At 42.5% G+C, this 25,339-nt stretch overlaps 1 protein-coding gene across 11 annotated transcripts in view; it reads left to right on the top strand.

The window, feature by feature from the left end:
- The window catches only part of GRIP2 (glutamate receptor interacting protein 2), a 389,440-nt gene that overhangs the window by 226,353 nt on the left and 137,748 nt on the right, over positions 1–25,339 (top strand). The window contains exon 1 of one of the 11 annotated variants that reach the window (XM_080996897.1): positions 17,787–17,967. The exons of 9 other annotated variants lie outside the window; for them this stretch is intronic. In XM_080996897.1, the coding sequence (XP_080853023.1) occupies positions 17,889–17,967 (79 nt within the window). In that variant the 5' untranslated portion in view covers positions 17,787–17,888. Of the gene's footprint in view, positions 1–17,786; positions 17,968–25,339 lie in introns of those variants that run through there. One more of the 11 variants, XM_080996896.1, reaches the window with a different exon arrangement.

Genomic DNA, 25,339 nt, shown 5'->3' with positions numbered 1-25,339 from the left:
TGTATGGCAAGCCCTACTTCCAACTCATCTAGAGTATGGTTTGTAGACAGAAAACCACCTTATCCTTTTCCCAGTTTCCACAGAATGTTTTCACTATAGTAGCCTGTATCTACATGAAGTAGCCCATGACCATTACAAATCATTGTGGTATGAAGTATAATGATAATTAATAAATAAATAATATTAATAATATTTATTTTTTATTATTTATACCCTGCCCATCTGGCTAGGTTTCCCCAACCACTCTGGGTGGCTTACAGCATATATAAAAACATAGTAAAATATCAAGCATTAAAAACTTCCCGATACAGGGCTGCCTCCAGGTCTTCTAAAAGTTGTGCAGTTCTTCATCTCCTTGACATCTGAAGGGAGTCATTATTTTATAACGCACACACTATTGCCCATTAGATTATTCCTGAAGACTAATGCACACAACCCCACTAATTGCACTAGCTGCATTTTCTCTGCCTGACATGGGTTATTGATCAGTTCACTGTAAGAAGAATCTGAAGGTTTGCTTGTAGCAGAAATCTGAACTGTGGATTTAAACATTAGACATCAGTAGGGATGGTACTGGGCAGCCTCTATAAATGCTGCTGTTGCTGCTCACAATAACAACATATTTATCTATAATGTTAGGTATGGATGCAACAACAGCAGCGTATTTGCATGCAGCCTTAGGCATGGATGCAACTTGCAAGACTACACCTGGATTTTTAAAATATATATATAATGTCAGACACTAACCTTATTCGCAGCTGTGGGTTTTCACCAACAGAAAATGGCCGTATACATAAGCAGATTGGTTTTCACCTATAGCAGACGACGTATGTTTGTTTCATGGTTATATGGTTGGATTCAGATTTATTTATACATAGAGCAGATCCACTGAAACCCATGGATTGTCATAATTAACTCCCATGGATTTCAGTGGGTCTGCTTTTAGTTTGACTAAGTCTAGACCCATGATCTAGAAGGTTACATTGTAGTAAATGACTGAGAAATCCATAGCAAAGTCTATGGGAAACTCTCTGCTCACCTTCAGGCAAGTTCCTACCACACTGGGTGGGAGGGTGAGGAATTCCAACAACAAACTGTGCTGGTGAGGCCCCATCATGGTTCCCTTATATTATTAAAGGCGGACTTGAGTGGAAACCACATCCACCAGGTCCACTGAGGAAGCCACATCTCCCAGCTTGCTCCCTGCACAGGGCAGCAAGCCACTGCTCCCCAGCATGACACTGGAAAGCAGCAATTTATGGAAAGCGATGCAAAAATCCAGGTGCCAACGCAGTAAACAATTAGACTGGGTTGTCAAAGAGGACAGGAAGCAGGTTTCTGCTACTCCCATCTGGGCTGCTGCCTATGGGACTTGGCCACTTCCTCATCTCACTTCCTTAGTGCTAAACCAGCATTTTATTCATTTATTACATTTATATCCTGCCTTTCCTCCAAGGAGCTGCTGCTGGCATATGTGATTCCCTCCACCCCTTCCCATTTCATCCTGCCTGAAAGCCAGGTTAGGCTGAAAGATAGTGTCTGATCCACGGTGGCCCCCTAAGTTTCATGGCATAGCAGACATTGAACCTGGATTTCAAGATATTTTGGTGGTATTCTGAGAAGGCTGGGCATTCCAAAACAACACCCTTCTGATTTGGATTTTTGCCCTTGAAGTCTGCAGTACTGGCAAATTTCAAATACATTTTGATTAAGAGAATCTTTTGTCTAGGGAGTTAATGACTAGGTAGTACAAAGACCAAACAATTCTTTCCCAAGGACACCCCCCCCCAAGGGCTATGTGCATTATGTTTCTCTTATACTATGGGTGGGAAAGGAAAATATGTCAATCTGAAGGGATGAAAAAGCATTTCAGGTCTGCAAACCACTTGCTCAATAGATCAAACTCCTTAAAGCTGAGCATTTTGCCATGCCTTGCTGTCTGTCTACAATTACCTGTTTTAAAAGGTCTTGTTCCACATTTGAGCTTTGACAGGCTGAGTTTGGATTTCATCTCAATTCAAAGTTCTAGCTTTAGTGCTGAACTTTCTTCTTTTTGATTTCACAAATGATCCCGAGGGTTATTTTAACCTACTTTTTATGCTGTTATGTTTCACAGATTAATTATAAGAAGCAGGCAACTTTTGAAATACTATATAAATCAGCATTTATTTGAATGACTTGCCTTCTTAAAAAAACAAAAAACCACTATAGGCACTCTCCAAGATTCCTTGACTATCTCCCAGTTAGGACTTGGCATTTGGTTTCTAAAAGCAGAACAATTTGGCTTGTGTGGAGCAATAGCACTGGCAGACACGAAAGCTGTAATATTCATCATTGGGAATAATCAGAGCAAGGAGGGGGAAACTCGGGAAGTAAGATGTCAAGGGCAGATCGTTGCCACAGGGGCAGGTTGAAGACAGATTATAAAATGAAGACCAGCAAGCTGGCTGAAGGTATAGAGGGAGGACCACCACCTCATTATAAATTGTACAGAGAAAACAGCCAATATTTGCATTCCTCAGTAGTACCCAGTTGGTCCGGGACCATCACTTAACTTCCCAGGCCAGAATAATAGGACTCCTGGCTGAAATGGCCTATAGTTCTTTCCAACAACCAGCATAGATCCTAGTTGGAGCCTCACAGAATCGAACAGAGGAAACATTGTGGCTTAAGCCTTTAATTGGCCTGCTCATAGATAAGAAGAATTCTGCAGCTTCAGGCCAAAGTTGTGCCTCATGAAGCACACTCTTTCCCACAATGGTTCACTATATTCCTCTGGGAAGTCCACCAGCAGGACATGAAGGCAAGTGGCTCTCTACCTCTCTTGCCCCCAGCAACTAGAATTCAGGATTTGGATGGGGTGTTTTTTCCCCAGACCTGGCCATATACAGTGGTACCTCAGGTTAAGTACTTAATTCGTTCTGGAGGTCTGTTCTTAACCTGAAACTGTACTTAACCTGAAGCACCACTTTAGCTAATGGGGCCTCCTGCTGCTGCCGCACCGCTGGAGCACGATTTCTGTTCTCATCCTGAAGCAAAGTTCTTAACCCGAGGTACTATTTCTGGGTTAGCGGAGTCTGTAACCTGAAGCGTATGTAACCTGAAGTGTATGTAACCCGAGGTACCGCTGTATGTCTTTACCCTGGCCATCGGTGTCTGAGATGTGTGTTTTCAGGGCCCCTCCTTTTCCTATGACTCTACTCTGTTTTAACTTTAATTCTGTATTTTAAATTGTTGTAACCCTAGGACCTGCTGGTGAAGGCTGTGTTATAAATTTAATACTACTACTAATAATAGCTGTAGTTGCTAGCTTTTCGTGTCAGTCTGGCACACAGAGAAGACTTAGGCTGCTTTCAGATAGGCGTTTTCAAAAGACAGGCTTTTAGGAGATCTAGACAAGGACTGCCGCATTGTCAACTTTGAGACCTAACAGAAGACTAAAGACTATCAACTTCAAAGAGAGACTGTTGTACTCCATCACAGTGTCTCAACCTTCCCGCTCTGCCAGCAATATATCAAAGAGTAGACCTATATATTTCTTTTCAAACTAGCAGTGCTTTCTCACTCATTGATTCCAGAAGTTAATGACTTCACTTCTGTACTTCTTGCATAGCTACTCAAGTGATGATGTTTCCTTTGCTCCCATAATGAACAGCAGGAACTGTTTCACTGAATAAGGATGAATGGAAGGCAGAGTTGGTTACATCCTAGGCCAATAAAATCTTCTGGACGTGTCCTAGTTTATTTGTATATGTCAGGGCTGGGCATGGACAATGGTCTGGAGAGAGCCAGGCGTCAAAAACTGGGGGAAAGGACCCAATAGGATAGGCGCCAGCTCCTAAGGGCCAAAGCACTTGGGGGGAGGTTTTTTTTAGGGGGCAGGGCCCCTCAATGTTCAGATGGTGTTTGGCTCCACCCCCTGGCTCCTTGCGATGCTACACACACAATGTCAGGACGTTGCATCGGGTCCCCTCAATCCTCCTGAGAAGCTGGTGCCTCTACCCAAGAGGTAGCAGGATCAGAAAGCAAATCAGAAGCCAGGACTGGAGAACAAGTCAAGACTCAGGATAAGACCAGAAATGTAAGAGACAATGGAGTTCAAGGAGCTCTTCTCACTCAGGCAAGGCTCAGCTGGGAAAGGAGGCCTTTATTTCTTCCTGTCCAGGAGAAGCTAATGGCTATCCCGGAACCCAATCAGATCTGGAAGATTCTGCTAGGAGAGTTATGCAATTTCCAGCATGGGCCAATGGTCAGTAGTTCTTGACCTTTCAAGCCCTTTAACATATTGGGATCAGGTTATTTGAGGAACCACCTTCACATCTATAAACTTCCCCAGGGCATAAAATAGATTATGGAGCTCCTGCTAGTGTGCACACGGGTTAGATTCATCAGGTTGGTGAGAACAAGAGAAAGGGGCATTTCTGCGGTGACCTCATCCTTATGGAATGCCCTTCTGACTTCTCACAAGGCATGCCTGTCTATTTCTAAATGGGCCTTAAAGACCCAGTGTTTCAGTTTTTTTAAAATTTATTTTACAGTTTGCAATGCAAAATATTTTACAGTTACTGCCCTCCAACCATATGAAATAGTCCCACTAAGTTTTGCTCAGAATAGACCCATGGAAATTAATGGAGCCTAGCCACTCATGCTTCTTAATTTCAGTGAGACTTCTCTGATTGGGACTCACAGTGGATTCAACCCAGTGTTTTCCTAGAGGTTCCCAGTGGAGATTGCAACAGGCTTGGCCTTAGGACATCAAACCACACCACAGTTCACAAGTATGCTATAGCCACATGTAATGGTGTGGCAGGATAAGAAGATGTCCTCAGATTCTCCCTTCGTCCTTCCCCTGAATGGAAGAGTATCATCTTCTTACAGTGCATGCTTGCAAGATAGTCCTTTGCAGTTTTATGGTGGATTGATTTGATGCATTTCTTAAGAGTTCTGGGACCAAGGAAATCTGTCCCCACTCTACCACAAAGTTTGTTAGTCACCTTGGTCCTAACACCACCTCTCAGGCTTCTCTATCTCACTGGCTTATTGGGATGGTGAATGGAAGAAACTATATACACTACCCTGAGCTTTTGTAGGAAGGATGGGGTGGAAATAAAATAGCTCATGGGGAATCCAGTCTGGAGGACATACCTTCCCTGAAGGGTATTGAAATTGTGCAAACTAACCGCTTTTTAAAGAAGAGCTTATAAAGCTCTTTTTGCACTGAGTTTTCCAGAACTGGAAGGAGCTTTTCTCCTCCTTGCTTACCGGGCAAGTCCCACTCAGTGCATAGGCTCTGCGATGCTCTTGCAAGATGTCAGATGATCCTGCAATAGCTCATAAGAGCATTCCAGAGCCCGCACACTGAGTGGGACTTGCCTGGTAAGCAAGGAAAAGATCATATTGTATATAATGAGAACCCTACCACCTAAGCAGACTATTCAGAACTCTTACTGCGAGCCACAATATTTTCTTTTGATGAGTTTACTCCAGAAAGGAAAAGCAGAGCGAATGAATTTCTTTTTATTCCTTTGATCTGAAGTTGATAATTGTAAGCATGCATAAACATGAGAAAACTGTAGAATACCACTTATTTAAAGATGGATGTTATGAATGTGTTTTCTTTTGCAAAGCAAAACCTCCATTTGCTGTAACAACAGAAATTTTAACATTCTTTTTTTTAAAAGAAAAAGAAATCCTGCTTCTGCCTTCTGATGATTTTCTTAGTACTTTTCTTAATATCTTGAAAACAACCTTAGTTTCTTCTCTTGAAATCAGGCCAAGATGAGAATAAGCCGCTTTGACCTGAGAAACTCTTATGAATATACAGTTTGCAGTCTTGCTGATTTCAGGAAGCAGAAAAATTAGGGAGCAGCAGAGACAGGCAGAGCGTTTATCCTAAGTAACACAATGGTGTTTCAAATGTATTGGTTTCTGTAGAGTTACAAATTAACTAATTATCTATAAATTAACTGATATATATTAGTGCCCTGACTCCCATTCCAACTGTCACAAGACCACAACAGGTTCATGAAAAAGAAAATCTAGAGTTTACTAAAACAAAAATAATATCTAATTATATACCCTAGGGCTAGTATCCTAGTGTCCTCTGTATGATCCCAGTACACATTTCTTGCTACCTTTCTCTCCAAGGCTTACATAAACTTTTAATGTCTTAGGAATCCCACCTTGAACTGACTACAGGTGAGCTACCTGTAGGTAGAGTCTTGGTCTACCCACCCCCTGCCCCATCACAGGCAACAGGATGCTTTCAATTTTCCCACCTTCGGAGAAGAGATGTGTCATCTCCCATATACACAGTGGAGTCCTCTCTGCTCAGTTTAGTTGCAGAGTAGGACAAGCCAACCTAGCAGTTCGAAAGCACGTCAAAGTGCAAGTAGATAAATAGATTCCACTCCAGCAGGAAGGTAAACAGTGTTTCCGTGCACTGCTCTGGTTCGCCAGAAGTGGCTTCGTCATGCTGGCCACATGACCTGTACGCCAGCTCCCTCGGCCAATAAAGCGAGATGAGCGCTGCAACCCCAGAGTGGTCCGCAACTGGACCTAACAGTCAGGGGTCCCTTTACCTTTACCTAGGACAGGTACAGAAAGTTAACACTATAATCCTCACCCACAGAAGAAAAATATGCATTCCCATATAATACGCAACAGTGTATAAAAGCAGAGCCCATGCAAACAGTCCATATCAGTTTCCTCCACCCAGCCTATTTTCTTACCATCTCAAGAGAGACCTCACAATAAGTGGAGCAGCAAGGAAGAGTCCTTGTCGTCTCCCTTTAGGAAGTGACCATACTGGGCCCAGGGAGTGTGGCAAGCAAATGAGCAAATGGGGAGGTGGCAGGAGGTAGCCCCACTGAGAGCAATCAACGCCACTGATGACAGAGAGGAACTGGTATAAGTGAGAATCATGACTCTGGGGAGAATCTGTCTCCTTCTTGCCTTGTAGACACTCCTCCCTCGGTGAGCATGTGCAAATTTTATCAAAAGCAGGAAGTGTAGCTGCCCCTGGCATGATTGAGATCCAGCTGTTTCAGGTGGTTTTTTTTTTAGAAAACCAATGCTTGAGCACAGAGAATAGCGTTCTTGCTTGTCCATCGTTAGGTCACAACTTATTGGGCTGGTCAAGTCTTGTATCTTTCACTTACACAAAAGTCCTTTAGGGCAATTTGCTGGGGGAAAGAGCTAGCCTCAGGGACACTTGAGGGCTATAAAAATGTTTAAGTCTGTAGAGGATCATACATCAGTGTTGTGCAGAGACTCATAGCCTCAGGTCTCCTCCGTTAAAGAAGACTCGACAGTCGTATTTCAGTAGGAATTGTGCAGGAAGTTGATACACAGATATGTTAATAGGAGGTAGCTTTTGAAGCACCATGTATATTGATGGAACTGTGGGCTGTTGTGATGATGATAGACACCCTCCTCTAGGAAAAAAAAGCCCCATATATTGGGAAATCACTAACTTAATGCATTTGCTGATCCTTCTTGTAGGACTACCGTTTGCTAGCATAGACATTAAGGCACTTTATTTCTCAATATGTTTGGAAAGAGTGCATCTAACCCAAGCCTTTCTCACTTCCTGAAGACAGCCGTATACATCTGGCCTTTTACTTTCCCATTCCCTAGAATCCACACATCAAATACTATTTACCACATTTACCTACTATTTTTTTATTTCCTTTGGCTGTTATTTAGGATGAAGTGTTCAGCTCCCTCTCTGGCACTTTGGGGACTAATTTAGCTGCACTGAGTCTCTTTTGGAGCTTCATTCCCTATTTTCAAAGAGAAACTATTTCCACTTCAGTTGAACCCTTCTTGTACTGGAGTCTTCCAGACTGCCAGCTGTGTGAAAACTTAGGAGGGCTGCCTGTGCGCGCACGCACACACGTACAGGCACACACACACTTTCCTTTTCTCAAAAGCCCCAATTATGCAAACAGATTGAGGGACTTGAAAGTAAGAAGAAGAAGAGAAGCAGGGGAGTTTGCAATGTAAATGATTTGCCATAAGGGACATGACCTCATTTCAATATTCGGAGGAGGGGGATGTGTACAGAAGAATCAAAACAAAACACGATGTTAGTGCAGCTTGAAAGCTGGGCATACATGCCACAACCCTAAACACATTTGCTGGGAACTTAGCGCTACTGATTTCACTAGAACTTTTTTCCAAGTCCACCTGAGAGGGTGAAGGTTTATGGCATGAAACTGCCAACCCCCCCCCCCCAACACAAAATGATGGGTAAAAATAATATTCTTCGTTTACTGATTGACTTAGTAGATTTATATTCCAAATCTTCAATTCAAAATGTTCCCAGGATGGCAACTATATGTAAAAATATAAAATGAAGTATTTAGATAAAAAATATCTAAATAATTATCAAAACTCTGGCATCAGTCATTCTATTGAGTGATTCAAATGGAAACAATCTAAGAATGATTTAAACATGACTAAAAAGCTGGGGGCTATTAACAGTCTTTTGTGACATCTAAATGGCATTGCCATAGGTGCACTGGATAAAGGCACTCAAAAGACAAGGTGCTACCACAGAGAGGCAGTCTTGCTTCCTTTTGCCGGCTGCTGCACCTCCAAAGGTGGGATGTGATAACTTCACATCAGAAGTGTAACTCAACTATAAATAGAAACTCAAAAAGTTGATCTCTTAGGTTGAGAGGCCACATCACCGCCATGAAATGAAAACAAGCCATCAAAATGAATGGCCCTTCAGTACCCTAACCCTAAGTATCAGCTTGGCATAAAGTTTGAACTTTTGTTTGACTTAACTTTTCACAAGAAGCTTGCCTATGTTCTCTAAGCTCAGATAGGACCAACTGTGCAGGTGGGCTTACTACTGAGTCAGTTTGATTAAAGCTGGAGAGAAGTGGCCCAGTAGAATATAAAACAGCTTATTTTATTTATTATTTCTATTTATATACCGCTTACTATCTAAAAGATCTTGAAGCCGTTTATAATACATAAATATGGGTATATATACACACAATAGGTACAATAACACCATGTCATAATACAGAAACAGTATCCATATCCATAATATAAACATAATATAAAATGGATAAAACCTGAGAGCATTGCAAAGGAGTATTATATAATATAAAAACTGAAACAATACAGCATGTATACAGTCATTTATCCAATCCCATTCATCATCCATTCCACACAACCACTACAACCAACTTCAAGCATCACCTCTATCAACCAACCACACTCAACAATAGCGCAGCCCACATAAAACACTCACTGTCAAGCATACACATATTATATATATTCCTAATACCAGAAGCAATAATGGATTCACGCCCCACTTCCACTGGACAGTCTAATACTCCTCTCCCTTCTTTCACCTGAGAGTGACCCAGATTTAAATCAGAGCAGACTCTCACCCTGGAGGGTATAGAACTACTGTCTCTCAATTACAGAATCACAACATACTGTACATAGTACGACACAACCTCTGGAAACACGGGTGTGATGCTCCTGTGTTGGGGACCGTTAACCATGTGTAAAGTAGCTAAAGCATACGATCCAGGGGTTATAGTACCAGAGGTTTGGAAGTACTGAAATACCCAGTCTTCTAAATGAGGAAGTACCCTGTACTAAACAAGGAGTGGTATGTTACCAATCACATGCTAAACTTAGGAAGGATGTTCGTAACATAGATAAAATAAAGGAGGGGGCAAACTTTTTTTTAAAAAAGAAAACAGCATGGGGGGGGAACCCACCTTTCTACATTGAGCTTTTTCCTTTCTCATTTGGTATTCTACTCAGGGCTGCCTGTGCAATGTTCTCATATTCATGAAGGGTTATATGTAGAAATGGTGATTATTTGTAAATAATGGGCTCTTGACACAGATGTCTGTTGCTTCTAATATTCCTTTAGTACAAGTTAGGTACTCTTACCTTGAAATTCTTTCTCTGTCCTTGATTAATAACAAGGTGCTTTCTGAGCTCTTCTGCCTATGCAGTCACCATTCATCAGACCAGGCCAGTAAGGTCAGGAGACACCGCTGGCACATACTCAGAATGTGATTAATTTAGTCTTTTGCTTGGACTCAATGAGAAACTGTCCTTTCCTGATTGCTCCATTTTGGTCTAGCCTCATTATCCTCATTGCCAACTGGAGACGTGTTTCCTAGTCCCAGTCTTTGAATCACCAAGTCCGGCCAACTATCCTGAGATTCTTGCTTCTACCAGGGACTTGTGCTGGGTTTTCTTTTACCAGGATCAGGTTCCACCACCACATTGGGAAGAAGACGTTTGCAATGGTGAAAGAAGAGAGCCACTGGAAAACATGCCTTCTCTACAGTACCAGCTGACACCTTGCTGTCTGCTGTCTGATCACCACCACCAGTGTCTAACTCCTCTTCTGCATTTCAGGATCCAGGGCGATGGGACTCAGGACGACACATAATGAGCAGGAGTGTCGCACAGCTGCTTAAGCAATGCACTGCTCTTTACGACTCCACACTACACTTCCAGCACTGTTTTGCTAGAGCATGCATGCACTAAAACATTAGGCCACAATGTAGAATTCTGCCTGAAAGATAAATCATTTTCCAGTTGGGAAATCGGTGATAGGTGTCCCAATGAGATTAGGGTGGTGGTGTCAGAGGCCATGAATGAGATTCCTCTTCAATGGGTGATGGAGAAAAACACCCCAAACCTGAGGGGGAAGGGCACTGCCCTACTCAGACTCTACTGCAGAAGTTCCAGAAAGACCTGAGGCTGCCTGCTCTGCCACAGTAAGAGGTAACTGGGGAAGGCTGGGTCCCTTTAAGTAAAGCAGCACTTTGCAGTGGGGGCAGGACTAACAATTATGCTGCACCTGCCACTGCTCCTAAGGACTGCATTTCCATTTCTTCATTGCTGAAATAACTTTAGAGCCTTGTGTCTGCTTTCCAGACTGTCTTTTCATGCAGCCTGACTGGGCTGCACTGTCGGTCAGGTGTAGGGTGTGCCCATCACTTGTTATGGATGTTGCAGGGTGGAGCCACTATGAGCTGATTGTTTTGGAACATCACCCAGTCCTTAACATTTCTTGTTGAAGTCATAGTTCACCACTTCCTAGGGTTAAGAAAGTTTTGTAGGACGTCTTGTGAGCTTCAGAGATAACGCACATCTAAAAATGCACAAGTGACTTCTGTATGTAACTCTCTGTTAAAGAATGTTATTGTGGATTGGCCATCTGTCTTTCCCAATCAGAGGTACGCTGACTAAGAGGTCTTAGGTTCAGTGTCTCCTTTTCTCCAACCTGCAAAATGGCATCAGCTCTCAAGTTGTGCTTAAACAACACCACCCTTCACTGCTGCCTCTAGCCCTTCATACAGGTAGAAAGTTACTAAAGGAGAGATTTTTACTAGTCCAATTAGCAGAGGTTTTTGCAGCTTTGTGTGTTTATAGGTTGTTGTTTTCACTTTATCCTCTGGATTTCTATAAGCTGTATTATATAAATGAGCTTTATCGGTATATCGGAGATGAGGGAGGAGTGAGAGGGAGGTAACTTTTCTACCATCTTTCATGCAGTTTGATCCAGCTTGTTAACACGCTCGGTTGCTATTGTAATTAATTATTTAATCCTTCTCCCTCGGTGCTATAATATCAGCCCCCATTTCTGCTGAGATTCACAGTTCTTAAGTTTTCCTGTGAGCACTTCATGCTATCTTGAAATGCAGCGTGGACTAGAGAGCTTAGAAATTAGGATTTTAAAGGGACCACTTTGGCATCCGCGGTTTCCTGGCTTTTCTATTTATCTCTTTCTAAGGCAGCCTGAGGGGTCAATCAGATCCAGATTGTGAGGTGCACCAAATATGGACTGAGAGCTGCAGTGCAACTCTCAAGTGTGCAGTCATTCCTGACAACAGTGGGGAATATAGCCAGTTTTTATTTTATTTTCCTTCTTATCAGTCCATTACCGCACTGTATCTCCAGTTTTCCCCAGCATATTTTTCCTGCATTCATTCATTCATTCATTTAATTTTTAAATCAATATTAGCCTGGTTCCAGGGAGCTCCCTTTTCATTGCCTTAGCGTGGGGGTAGTGAACCTGTGGCCCTGCAGATGTTTTTGAAGTCCCATCAGTTCCAACAAGAATGGCCAGTTTTCAGGGGTGATGAATGCCCTAGTTCAATAACATCTGGAGGGTCACAGCTTCGCGCCACCTCTCGTCATGTTTTCTGTCTGTCTGTATCTGGGCAGGTTTTTCTAAATTAGACAAGGCCAAAATTCTAACCTCTGAGATTATTACAGACCCTCCAAGTGTCCCTATTTTCCTGAGATGTCCCTGGTTTAGAGAAGGCTTCTCGGTTTCTGATTTGATCCTGGAATATCCCACTTTTCCTTAGGATGTCCTTATTTTCATTGGAGAAATGTTTGTGGGTATGGCGTCATCCAACCTCTGAGCCATCTGAAAGCAACCCTGTATAGGGAAGGTTTTTCATGTTTAATTATGTTTTTTAATAAGTTGGAAGCTGCCCAGAGTGGCTGGGGCAACCCAGTAAGATGTGTGGGGTATAAATAGTAAAATTATCATTATGGAATGGGATGTCCCTATTTTCATCGGAGAAACGTTGGAGGTTTTGTGTTTACTGCAGCCTTTAGCTACTGAACAAGCACTGTAAATAATAGAGTATCCCTGTGCTTTTGATCGAGTCATTAGACCTTACATCCACAGGGGGCCTTGGGCCTTGGCTGTTAAAGCTTTGCCCCTGCTCGCTTCTCCCAAAGGCCTTTGTACTATGTCAGAAAGCCTGTGAACACAGCAAGTTCCCCCTCAGGCTATGTTTGAGGGGGAGTTTCTTTTCTTCCCCCTTGCCTGTCAGATCCATTGTAGGCACGCTGCCTGACTTCCAAGACTTTGCTTCTGCAGAAGTTTGTGTGAAAGATTATCTCCCAAGGCCTTAAAGCAGACATGGAACCTTGAGAGGCCTCAAGACTATGTACGATGTGTTGCATCACGATGTTCGCACCAGGTCTTGCTGTTCGGGGTGGGTGAAGATGCTTAAATCTGGCCCACATTCAGCCTAATAATAACACTAACAATTTTATTTTTTGTACCCTGCCCATCTGACTGGGTTGCCCCAGCCACTCTGGGATGTTTCCAACAAGTATAAAAAGCCTTATATATAAAAACTGGACTTCATAATATTTTGTACTTGTTAAGCAAGTGGTTGTGAAGGGTGGAGCTGACGACCAAAAGGAAGACATGAGTCACTCTGCCCTGGACCCAGATGGGACTCTTAACAGCAGGGGCAGCCTTATTGTTAGGCAAAGAGTGAGTAGGCTGCCATAATAGGCCGTTGATTTGGGGCATCATGAAATGGCAAGAAATTGCTATTTGTTTTATTTTTATTGTATTTTTTCCCCCCTGCCAAGGGCACCTTAGCTTGGATAGGGATATAGGCAGGGGGTTACATTTACACCTCAGGCAGGAAAACGTCTCGAGCAGGCCCTGAGGGCCAGTAGAAAATTTGGCAGCCATTACTGCTGTTAGGGCAAGCAAATGTGAAGGAGTCGCGTAACTGTTTGCATCTTGTGATATAAGTGTGGAAGAAAGCTTGAGCTTCATGTTTTGCAGAACTGGCACTTGTTGGGGGAAATACAGGGGAGCCAAAGGGCTCGCTGCAGCTGATGCCTCCACCAATTTATTTTAGGACCTGATGCTTAGATGGGGGCTACAGCTGCCTAGCCTAACACTTCTCTTCCCAGAGCAGGGCTGAGACTACTGGGCAGCTGGAGCTACATGGCTGCACTTTCCTGAGGCTGCTACCACCCATTCTCACCATTGCTCACTGTTCTTTCTGCGCACAAGAGTGGTGCTCTGGACATGGGAGGGCATGTTGCTGAACTGCAACAACCATCAGCCCCAGCTGTTGTAAGCCAAAAATGGCTTATCTTCTGAGTTTACACCAATAAAACTCAGAGACAAGAGGAGTTAGGAGTCCATTGTTGTTTATTGCTAGGCAATAGGTTACAGTCGAATTGTTTCGCAAAACTGCAACCCCACCCGGTGGTCCCGGTAGGGGTATTTATAAATTTCAAACAAAGCATTTCAATTTCCACCAATCATATACATCATTACATCATTTCATGTTTAATACACACGCACAATAAGCGTTAGCAATTTCTGCTGATTCAGTTCTGATTCCCACTGCTTTCTGTTAAAGTTCTAACTTCTCTTACACTGTGTTAGTATGCATGTTGGGAACCTGTGTTACGCGTAGCCATTTGCACCATTGTATCAACTTATGTTCTAGCTTATGAGCTGTATTTTTGTGATTCACATATTAGCTGTACTTCTGCCCCAGTATGTGTGGGGCCCCAGCAACTTGCAAAATCATCGGTTTCATAAAGCAACAGGTTACCATAACTTCTCAAGGATTTATAGGAGTTCACATCATCATATTTATTGTGGCCCTTTGGGCCATCACCACACAGCAAACATGGCTAATGGCAAGGGGTGATGGAATTTGCAGTTCAGCAACATCCCACACCTGGTCTACATTGAGTGGTAGTGTCTTTTCATGTGTTCAGACAGGGCTTTTCCCAGCCCTACCTAGGGATGTCAGTGACTGAACCAGAGGCCTGATTGTTACCTCCTGATTTGTATCTGGTCATCCTAATTATTACTGCTGTTACTCCTTGGGGGATGGCTCCAAGAACAAAATTTGTGCCATGCCAGAACACCACTAAGGTTTGTCTTGTCCTGGTTCTATGCAGGGCTTTTAGAAGAAATCTGTGTGAATCCTTAAAAATCCGCAGCGTGGTTTGTTTGTTTGTTTTTTGTTTTTTTAAATGTACACGTTAAAAACAAAGCAAAACCTTACGAGGTGGTACTAGTTGTGTGTGCTTACGAGGTGGTCCTGAGTCTTGAGGAGGAAATTGAATGTAAAATGTTCATAGGATTCCCACTTGAGAGTGATGGAACGTCAGCAAGATTTGTCATTCGCAGGAAAACTTGATGCAAGGATTTCAGCACACATGGCAGCAGGAAACATATGTTTCAACTTGTCATTGTATACAGGCTGAATGTGCTTTTCAAACAAAAAGAAAAGACAGACAACCCTCAGATCACCTTGTATGCAAATCTGTAAGATTTGGGGATACTTCAGTGTGCATGTTCCAAACTGCCCCTCTGCTCCAATCCTCACATTGCTCTGGGCCAGGCATAGGCAAACTCGGCCCTCCAGATGTTTTGGGACTACAATTCCCATCATCCCTAGCTAACAGGACCAATGGTCAGGGATGATGGGAATTGTAGTCTCAAAAACATCTGGAGGGCCGAGTTTGCCTATGTCTGCTCTGGGCAGATTAGATCAGTTGCATTCACTTCTGAATTATGGCTTGGCAGATTCTGCCTCCATGTGCCATTGAGTTGAACCAGGGCCTAGGGTATTAATTCTAAAATATCGGAGATTCCTACCCTGGTTGTAACAATAGCACTGTTATAACCAGGGCAAGTGAAAACATTTAAATGTATGGATAGGCCTTTGTAGAAATGAATCTATAACCCCAGCTGCTTGTTGATTTCATGGCACTGAATATATATATTTACAGCAAAATGACAAAACTCTTAAGTGAGGGTGAGGTTTAAAATGCCAGTTCTGTACAACAGCATTCTGAAGACCTACTTAGAGAAATTTGAAATTGCTCACATTAGTGTCTAAATATTTTATTGCATTTTAATTTGCTTTATTATGTTGTATGATTGCCCTGAGTACCTTGGCTTCATAAATAAAATTAGAGTTGTGCTGAAAGACTTTGCTGCATAAAAATTAATGTTTTAATGCTTGGGGACTTATAAAAAATTCAGCAGAGTTTTTTAAAAAAATAAAATAAAAATCTGCTAATGATGGGGAGAGGGTCCAAAAACGTATGACTTCAGGTAATCAGATGTGTTAGGTCAGCAATCTCCAGTACACATATGTTTTAAATGAAACATTACAGTAATATTAAAATAGTTCTATATTCCAAAACAGCAACAACAAATATGAACCCAAATAAATTTCCTCAAAATTAAATTTGAGGAAAACATACCCATTGGCAATCATTTGGATTGAGACCTTAGGTCATTCATTCCAGAACAGTCCTATAACCTTCAGCCTTCGAGATGACTACAGTAATGTACTACAGTATTCTGTAGACCCGTACTAACAATACTTAATTCTACAGCAAAGTTAACTTGAGAATGGACAGGGGTACTACTTAGTCACATTCCAGATGTTAAAGAGTTCTTGTATCTTTAAATAAGTGCATAGAGAAAGTAATTTCAGCAGCAGCAATTCTCTTCACCCTTGCCTGATGAGCAGCACCTGCATAAATTCCATCTTCTTCTCCCAACTATAAAGCTGAGAAGTCAGATTATCTAGCTCTACCCTATGCCTAAAAAGGTAAAGGTACCCCTGCCCGTACAGGCCAGTCTTGCCAGACTCTAGGGTTGTGCGCTCCTCTCACTCTATAGGCCGGGAGCCAGCGCTGTCCGCAGACACTTCCGGGTCACGTGGCCAGCGTGACAAGCTGCATCTGGCAAGCCAGCGCAGCACACGGAACGCTGTTTACTTTCCCGCTGGTAGGCGGTCCCTATTTATCTACTTGCACCCGGAGGGGCTTTTGAACTGCTAGGTTGGCAGGCGCTGGGACCGAACGACAGGAGCGCACCCCGCCGCGGGGATTCGAACCGCTGACCATGTAATTGGCAAGTCCTAGGCGCTGAGGTTTTACCCACAGCGCCACCCGCATCCCACACCCTATGCTAGTTACCCCTTTTTAACATGTAGATCAAATAATGCTATGGAAGGTCTCCATTTTCCTATGGCTATCCCAAAGTTGCTGTGGATTGGAGTATGGAGTGCTGTAGAGTTGAAATACATGTGTATGTATTGCAATATGTTTGTACATCTAGAAAGTGGGTTGTGGGGTCATCTTTGTTGTTTGCTGTTGGCTGTCAGTGAGGAGGATGGAGATAGTCTCTTGGCTTTTTAAATCTTTCCTTGCTAGCGTGGTCTTTTGTAGGCTCAGCCTACCTGTGCCTCTGCTACCCCAGACCCTGCTACACTGTACCAATTATGTGTATGATCCCCATAAATCTCATTACCCTCCAATGCTGTATTGTCCATTAAATTTAGCGGTTATAAATATTTGGAGAAGTGACAATGCTTGTACTGAGACTTGTTCCAAAGTCCTGTAACCTGGACGTGTAATGAACCATTTGCAAGTGTGCCTCAGTTCAACATGCCAGAACCACTGAGGGCAAAACAAATCCTATTAATCCCCCTTTATCTATTTTTTTATTTAAAAAGCGTATGAATTTGTTCTTTGAAGGGCAGCACTGTGACTTACTTTCATATAAATACGTTACTTTGTAATACACTGTGTGGTAAATGTTTTGCACAATGGACCCCCTATGCTATTTTCTCCTTTCCCCAAGTCTACTGAACCAGCCTTCGGTAATTAATACACAAAGCACTGCATATTAGTCTTAGCTTTGTCTCCCTGACACCTATTTGTCTTGGCATTAGAGCACTCTCCCCAGCAGTAGCTAAGCTGACCTGTGATATTTCACAATCTGCTTAACTGATCTCTGAGAAAGAGTTAATTATAGCTCCCCCACCCCACCCCTTCTTGCTCAAACTTGGTTGGGTATTATAATCAGAACTGTAATTATTCATGCTAATTGCTTGTTTGGGGAGTTGGAGTGAGGAGGGGAGAGCGCTAGTCCTTTACATGGGTGATTAGTTGATTGGACCAGGTTGCACTTCAGTAGAGCTGGACCTACGAATCTGAGGGGCTGCCCTGAGCTTGGGCGTGGGGAGATGCTGAAGTAACCCAAGTCCTGTGAAGGTGGAACGTGCCAGGTCAGACTGATGTTGCTTCCTCCCCTGGGACTGAAAAAAAAGAGCATGCACTTCTTGCAGACCTTCCTCCGGTGGAGGGCACTCAGAGGTATTTGCACTTTTGACGGGCCCTTTTCTTTTTGTTCTGGTGGCTTAATCACCTTTGTAATGAAGGGATGGGATGAGCTGCTCAGTGTCTTGCCTGAGACTTCCTTTTAAAATGTGCCGCAGCCTCATACCGGAGGGTTGTATGTAATACGATAATACGCTCCTGAGGTATTGATAAACCAAGGGTGCTTATATTTTGTTGATGAGCATGGCAAATTAGCATGTCATTTGAGCTCATTGAGCCTGTATGAACAAGCATGGGGGTCCTGTTCTTTCATCACTGTAGACATCTGGTGGGCTCCTAATGGTTGTAGATGGAAAAACTACCTGAATTTCTCTGTGACTTTTTTGCATCTCTAATGAGATGATTAGCTGTATGGGTAGAGGAGGAAGGGGGAGAATTTGCTATATTAGTTTAATGAGGTTTTTTTCCCCTCTTGACAATCTCCTCTTTATGTATTTCATGGCTGAACACATGAATGTTTCTGTGTATTGGGCTAGCATGAAAAATTTGAAAGCTGGTTGTCTTGTAAAAATGGTAGCTTATTAACAAGGAAAGGGGTGGTTCTTCAGGTTCAAGTTAAAAGTGGAGAAGCTATATTAAAAGACTTCCTGCTGGATTTTTAAAATTGAAACATTGCAGTGTGTATTAATAGTACTTGTTTTCTCTTTATACCTCAAACTGAGAAATAACTGTGCATGGTCTTAAGAAAAGTGAGTGGGGGTCAAATGTCTCCAATCCTCCCTAAATGGTTTCCCTGGTAAATAAGTGTCTGCTTCTAGTTGGTACATAGGGACTCTAATGCAGGCTTGTCATTGTTAGTGGGTGTTACTCTGCCTAAAATGCTTCAAGCCACAATTAAAGCCCACGTACCTATTGAACTCAATCAGACATACATAGGAGGGTTAGTTTTGTGTGTGGAGAGAGAGAGAGAGAGAGAGAGAGAGGTTGTGGAAAAGAAAAATTATTTGGGCATGCATAAAACTACATGGTAAGTCTAACCCTTAAACAGTTTACTCAGAAGTAATGATTTTAAAACTGGTGAGAGACTATTCTGGTATGCTTCAAGATTGCAGCCAAAGTGTACGGTTTTGCAACCCATATTTAGTCCCATCAATCTCAATGAGATCTAGAGTAATAGTGCTTGTGATCTGCAGCCAATACCTGTTATCTAGAAACTATTTCAAGCTTATGGTGATGAAGACGGTAATCCGGGAGGGATATATAGGACTGGACACAAGAGAAAATGTCATTATTTGTTTGAAACAAGAAATACTTGCAAACAGGTTGTACTTGCCTGCCTCTGCTTTACCTTTTCTTCCTTTTTAAGGTCTTTGAACTGCCCCTGCACCTTTAGGAAAAGTCTGGTGTTTATAAACTAAGCAGATGAGGGTTTTCTTGGCATGCAGAACCAGAGATGGGGAACGCGTAATTTCCTTACCTTTTGTATATCTGACTACTCTTCAAGCACCGAAGCAAGATCAGAAACTTTTTCTTGCAACTGCCATTACTTTGACTGCCGTGATTGTGTGTATTTTATGGCACAAATTATGGATGTGTTCAACATAGAGGCAGGGTTAGTGAACCTTCTCTAAAACAAAATAATGGTGGGGTTTTTCTGTGCTGGAAATGCCTGTGATGCCTTTTTAAAAAGGGATACTCTTTTATTTTCTGTTCATGAGAATATCTGAGTGGTAAGCAATCCATCAATTCCCCCATAAAAATGAAGGGTTGCTCTTCTTTCTAGAGGTTAAGAATTATTACACCTGTCACTTGACTATCCAATCATTGGAGTGACTTGCATAATTATGTGTTAATGTGCTCCATAACTTTCTCAGAATTTACTGCCTAAATAATAAAGCCTTTCTTCAGAGTTCTAAGACGCTCTTGTCTCTCATTTTCCTAGTAGCAACACTGACTCCCAGGGAGGTGTAGAGCAGTGGCTTTGTAAAAACTACAGACAGGAACATCAGGCTGCGTGCAAAGGTCTTGAGGCTGCATGACACAAATTGTTGTTCATATGGAAAGAGATAAAATGTACAGTTCATGTGTTGGTAGGAGAGCAGAGGATGATGTGTTTGAGGAGCCATGCTGCAACTTGGTTTGCCTTGAGGCAACAGCGTTTCAGCCATATCCAGGCATTCTGAACAGGGATTAGGTAAATGTACAAGGAGGAAAAAACATGCATGAATGCACCAATTTCACCCCCCATCCACATTGCCCTCTGTGTTGCAGGGTGACAAGCTATCCACCTACGATTAATGGTTTGCATGCCTTGGCTAAGCAACTAATTAACTTCACATAAAACTAAACTAGGTCTAGGACACTAACTACGGAGTAGATATAGCTCAGTCGGTAGAGCATGACACTCTTAATCTTAGGCTATTCCACATTGGGCAAAAGATTTCTGCAACACAGGGGATTAACTAGGTAACCCTCATGGTTCCATTCTACGATTATATCTAAACATGACGTTAATATATGGTTTGAAGTTGACTTGTTTTTAAACTAACTTGTTTCTTGTGCTTGTTTATGGAGTACGGAGCTCCTTCACTCTGTTACTTGGAAGGAAGGAAGAACTGTCTTGCTTTTTAGAGCAAGAGGTTGAAGAGACTGATTCTTCTATGATTCTAGTTGAATCCCTGCCAGCATTGGCTCTATCTGGAAATTAGTCAATCCCACACTGAACAGCATAGGAGCAAGGAGTGAGCCTATGCCAAGCAGTCCTGTAGGCAGTCTTCTTGTGTCTAGTACGGCGAACTGATGGTGGTTTCTCCTCCTGGGCAACTTGGCTCCTTCAGCAGGATGAGAATAGTGTGAGACAAGGCTGCCCTTGCATCCTGTAGCAAATTCACCGAGACCGATATATTTGCCTGAAGATGTACATGAAACTTAAGATATTCTCATTGGTCCCATTATGAAGCATGCGGATAAGAAAGCTTTTGCCATGAACTCTTGTGCCAAACTAAAGTTTGCTGTTGAAATATTGAACTTTAGTTGGGATGGGAGGCCTTCTGATAGCACTGATAACCCTTGAAATACTTTTTCATTTTGTGGCACCCCATACAGTGTAAGTTCTTTGCATGCATGTTGTAGAAATCATAGAAATGTGTTCATCTGGCTGGGGGTGGCAGCACAGGAGCTGAGAAAGAGCTTCCTTGCCCAATGGCAAAACGGTAGGAAGGTGGATTTTCAGAATTATATGAAACATTGACTCTACTTGCTAAATAAGTCCATTACTAGGATGAATGTCTTCTTGCATGCTAGGTCTCTAAATGCACTGCAAAGGAGCCCAAATAAAGCTGATGAAGTATTTTGAATCAACTGGAGCTCTTTACAGAGCTGTGACTTAGAAGAGAAGCTACTTGAATTTCATCGGGGTGACACCAAATTTGACACGCACCCTTTACACCTTAATTATAACTATAGTATTGAGACGGAAGTATTGATGGATCTCTGTGCCTTAGGCTGACATTAAATAGTGCTTTGATGAGTTTTAAGGGAGATGTGACTTTAATTGGAAAGGAATAAAGGACATTCCTGTTAAGTATCTGCAATCCCAAAGCATCCAGTCTATTGCTGGCCTGTTCCCTGTAGTGGTTGTAAAGGCTGCCTTTTCAAATAATAATGAGAGGACAAACAAGTGGCTTATATCCCTAGCAAACATATAAAGTAAACGATAGCATCCTCTTGGTTCAGCTATTAAAAAATACTGTGAAATTGTAAGTGGTTTGGTAAAGGGGCTCAAGCAATATGGTAAGGAAGTAAGCTACTGCGTATGGGAAGGTACTTCTCAATGGCTCAAGTTCTACCATTAAGAACGCTTGGGTTAATAAAGCCCCTTTCACACATCAATCATATGAGGCATTTCCACATGACTATGGGGCAGTGATGCACTAGTCATGCAGCAAGCCCCACACACTCTTCCACATGTTGGGCATAGCCATATCCCAGTGGGAATCCCATGCGCTTAGAGTTCATGAGCCGTAGAAGCCTATATAAATAGAGCTCAGTGTGTTGGCATCAGGGAGCATGGCAGAGACCCTGGTGACCTCAGTGGCAGGACTTTGGGTACAGCCCTGCTGTCCTGTGAGCATGTGGAGACTTCTTCAGGCAATTAACGTGGCACAAATGAGGCTTCGGGTTTTGCTCACATCAGTAATAAGGGCTTGTTCAAACAGTTTCTCTATGTAGCAAGCAGCTGCAGCCCTCTTTTGGCTATTTGCACACACCTGTGATCTCACGGGGGAAGTGATAATCTGACTTCTTCTGTACACAGATACAGCCAGAGCTATTTCCTGTGATCACGACAGCTGGAAAGAGAGTCATTGGGATCATGAAAACTGTTGCAGGCACCTATGCGTACAGCCTGGCTAATGTGCCTCCTGGGGCTGGAAGCTGGGAGTCCAACGACATCTTGAGGCAACCCTGGCTCTTTTTATACACACACACACACACACACACACACACACACACACACTATTGTCTCCTGGGACAAACGCATGCCAACAATTCCTTTGTCAGCTGTCGGTCATGAGTGTCTTTTCACTCAAGGAGGTAGGTTGTGAATTCTGCTCCGACAGCAAAAGTCCAATCCTGGACTTCTCCATTTGAAATGTTTTGTCTGTCTGCCAACATTCAGTCAGCACCATCTTCAGGACCTTTAGAAGTTATCTCTCTGGTCGTAGGCAGTAGGTGAGGGTGTATTGTTTAATGCACATATATGAATGCACAACTGCTATTTCACATGGTTGTGAGGCTTATGTTGTGAATTGTTAAGGCTGTAGGATAAATGCCTTACTGTGTGTGTTTTTTAAAAAAAACAACAGCAAAGCAGAACAGGCTACCTCAAAGTGAATGACTACAACAGACAATAATCCTTGATTTAAGAAGATTGATTTTAAAATCAATGTCCCTAGTTTTCCATCCGTTATATTTTTATGGTATGCTTTTCCATTTAGGGTAGCTCTTCAGCTACCCTAAATTATTTCATTCTAAATTAATGGAGAATCTAGTTGCCATCTTTTGAGTTGTTGGGCAAGGTGTGTATGTGAGAGAGAGAGTGTGTGGGGTCTTATTGTCTAATGGAGGAAACCCTCTGCTTCTGACTTAATCTGAGAATACTATAAAGTGATTGTTGATGTTGGAAGACAAAGGATGCCTTACGGGTGGGAGAAAATTCCATAGCCAGAGATAAAAGAGGAGAAGCTGCGTTTAAATCTCCAATGGCTTTTTGCAGTCTTAATTTCTTCCTTTTTCCTGGCAAAATTAATTAGATGGAAAGCTATGTTTGTCAAGAGTTATTGAGTTTGACAGGCCTGAGACAGTGCTAATTTATGTAGTTACTTTTATATTTAATGGTCTTGGACATCTATTTTTAAAAGACAGGAAAACTGTCCTACAACAATGCAGTGGACCAGAAGTGGGGGACAGTGTAGCTTGAGGACTCTTCCTCCCCCCACCCCACCGCAGCAGTAATCGTATCATCTACTGGAGCCCCAGCGTACTTGCTGTACCAAGTGATTGAGATGGCAACAAGGCTTTCAAGTTTTACTATTCTTGTGACCAGTTAGCACTGAGGAAACTGGAGAATAAGACAAACGATCAAGCAGGGGCTGGATGCTTCTTTCCTGTGATGGCTTTCCTACGTAGGTCAGTGGTACTTATGTATTCCCAGGTAGCTACAAATTAGATTGCAATAATGTCATATGTGATTCCCGGGTCTCTCTAGTCAAATTCCAACATGGCATGTATTGTGAATCGTTCTTGGGCACCACTTGAGAGAAGTCAGAATACAGTGGTACCTCAGGTTACATATGCTTCAGGTTACAGACTCCGCTAACCCAGAAATAGTGCTTCAGGTTAAGAACTTTGCTTCAGGATGAGAACAGAAATCGTGCTCCGGCGGTGCGGCAGCAGCAGGACGCCCCATTAGCTAAAGTGGTGCTTCAGGTTAAGAACAGTTTCAGGTTAAGTATGGACCTCCAGAACGAATTAAGTACTTAATCCGAGGTACCACTGTAAACTATATCCAGAAGGTGTCCATGCTGTAGCTCTCAAGGGTAATAATTAGAGATGCATTAATGGCTTGCCCTTTACTTTCTCTTGTCAATTGTAGAAGGCTAGAGAGATGTATCTCAATGGATCTTGGGATGAAGAGCCATTGTTGTTGTTAGCCGCCCGATTGTTGTTAGCCGCCCTGAGCCCAGCTTCGGCTGGGGAGGCCGGGATATAAATAAAATTTATTATTATTATTATTATTCCTAAGGACATTGGAAAGTGTGCCTGAGGTTTCCAGTGCTCTGCTGTGGATAACCTCCATTTTAAGGGCAGGCTTCAAAGATTCAATTCTCATGGTTTCTCATAACCAACAGAACATTCTGTGATATCTCTCCAGCCAAACCATGTTGTTGTTGTTGTTGTTTAGTCGTTTAGTTGTGTCCGACTCTTTGTGACCCCATGGACCAGAGCACGCCAGGCACTCCTGTCTTCCACTGCCTCCCGCAGTTTGGTCAAACTCATGCTGGTAGCTTCGAGAACACTAGTGTGCGTGTATTTCAGTGTCTACGAATTGTTGGCATCAGCCATGCAAAAGTTGAATAAGAGTAATTATTTTGAAGTGTGATTGCAATGGCCACCTTCCCAAGAAGACAGGTCTTGATAATAATGGTTTTGCAGGTGCAGTGAGGGAGGCTATAAACACTGTGTGTAATGGCAAACTGATTAAATGCTTGGGATGAAGAGTGTATGTTTGGAACTGAAGATTTCTTATCGTACTTGGTGAATAGAAGGTACTCAATTGCCTTTTTGAGTAGCCAAAAGGTGTAAAACAAAAATGGCTAAAAAAAAAAGGTGAAGAAATGACAGCTACTTATTTTCCCCAAAATAATCTTTATTATATATTGATATAAACACCATGTAGAGAAATGGGAGTAAGGACAAAATCCAGATAGTTCAGCACTCTTCAAGTCTCGCTTATTTTCAATGGGAGAGTGATGCTGCATATAAGTTTGAGGTGAGAAAACTACACTCTTGACATTTTCTAGATATAATCTTGCTGGTTGCGGGATAGATTTTTTTCTGCCCAGAAACAACTTGGAAGAAAATGCTTTGTGCCGCTATGCACACATTCTGAAGCATAACATGAGATTAGCGGTGTTTTGAAAAGGATTTATACATGAACTTTGGTCGTTTTGATCAAGAATCAGACTGCCTCCTGCATCAAGTGCCTGCTTATGTCAGAGCTGTTCATGCATTGCTGTCTTACGTACGTTAAGCACACGAAAGTATCAAACTCCATGTTGTGTTCCATTTCTGCAGCACAATTTTATAAGCATTGATTCATAATCGTTTTTATTCAGTCATATGCACT

This window comes from Podarcis pityusensis, assembly GCF_964106645.2.
Source record: "Podarcis pityusensis genome assembly, chromosome: 2".
NCBI lineage: Eukaryota > Metazoa > Chordata > Lepidosauria > Squamata > Lacertidae > Podarcis > Podarcis pityusensis.
Note: the sequence above shows the minus strand (reverse complement) of the source record. Positions and strands in the feature narration are given on the sequence as shown.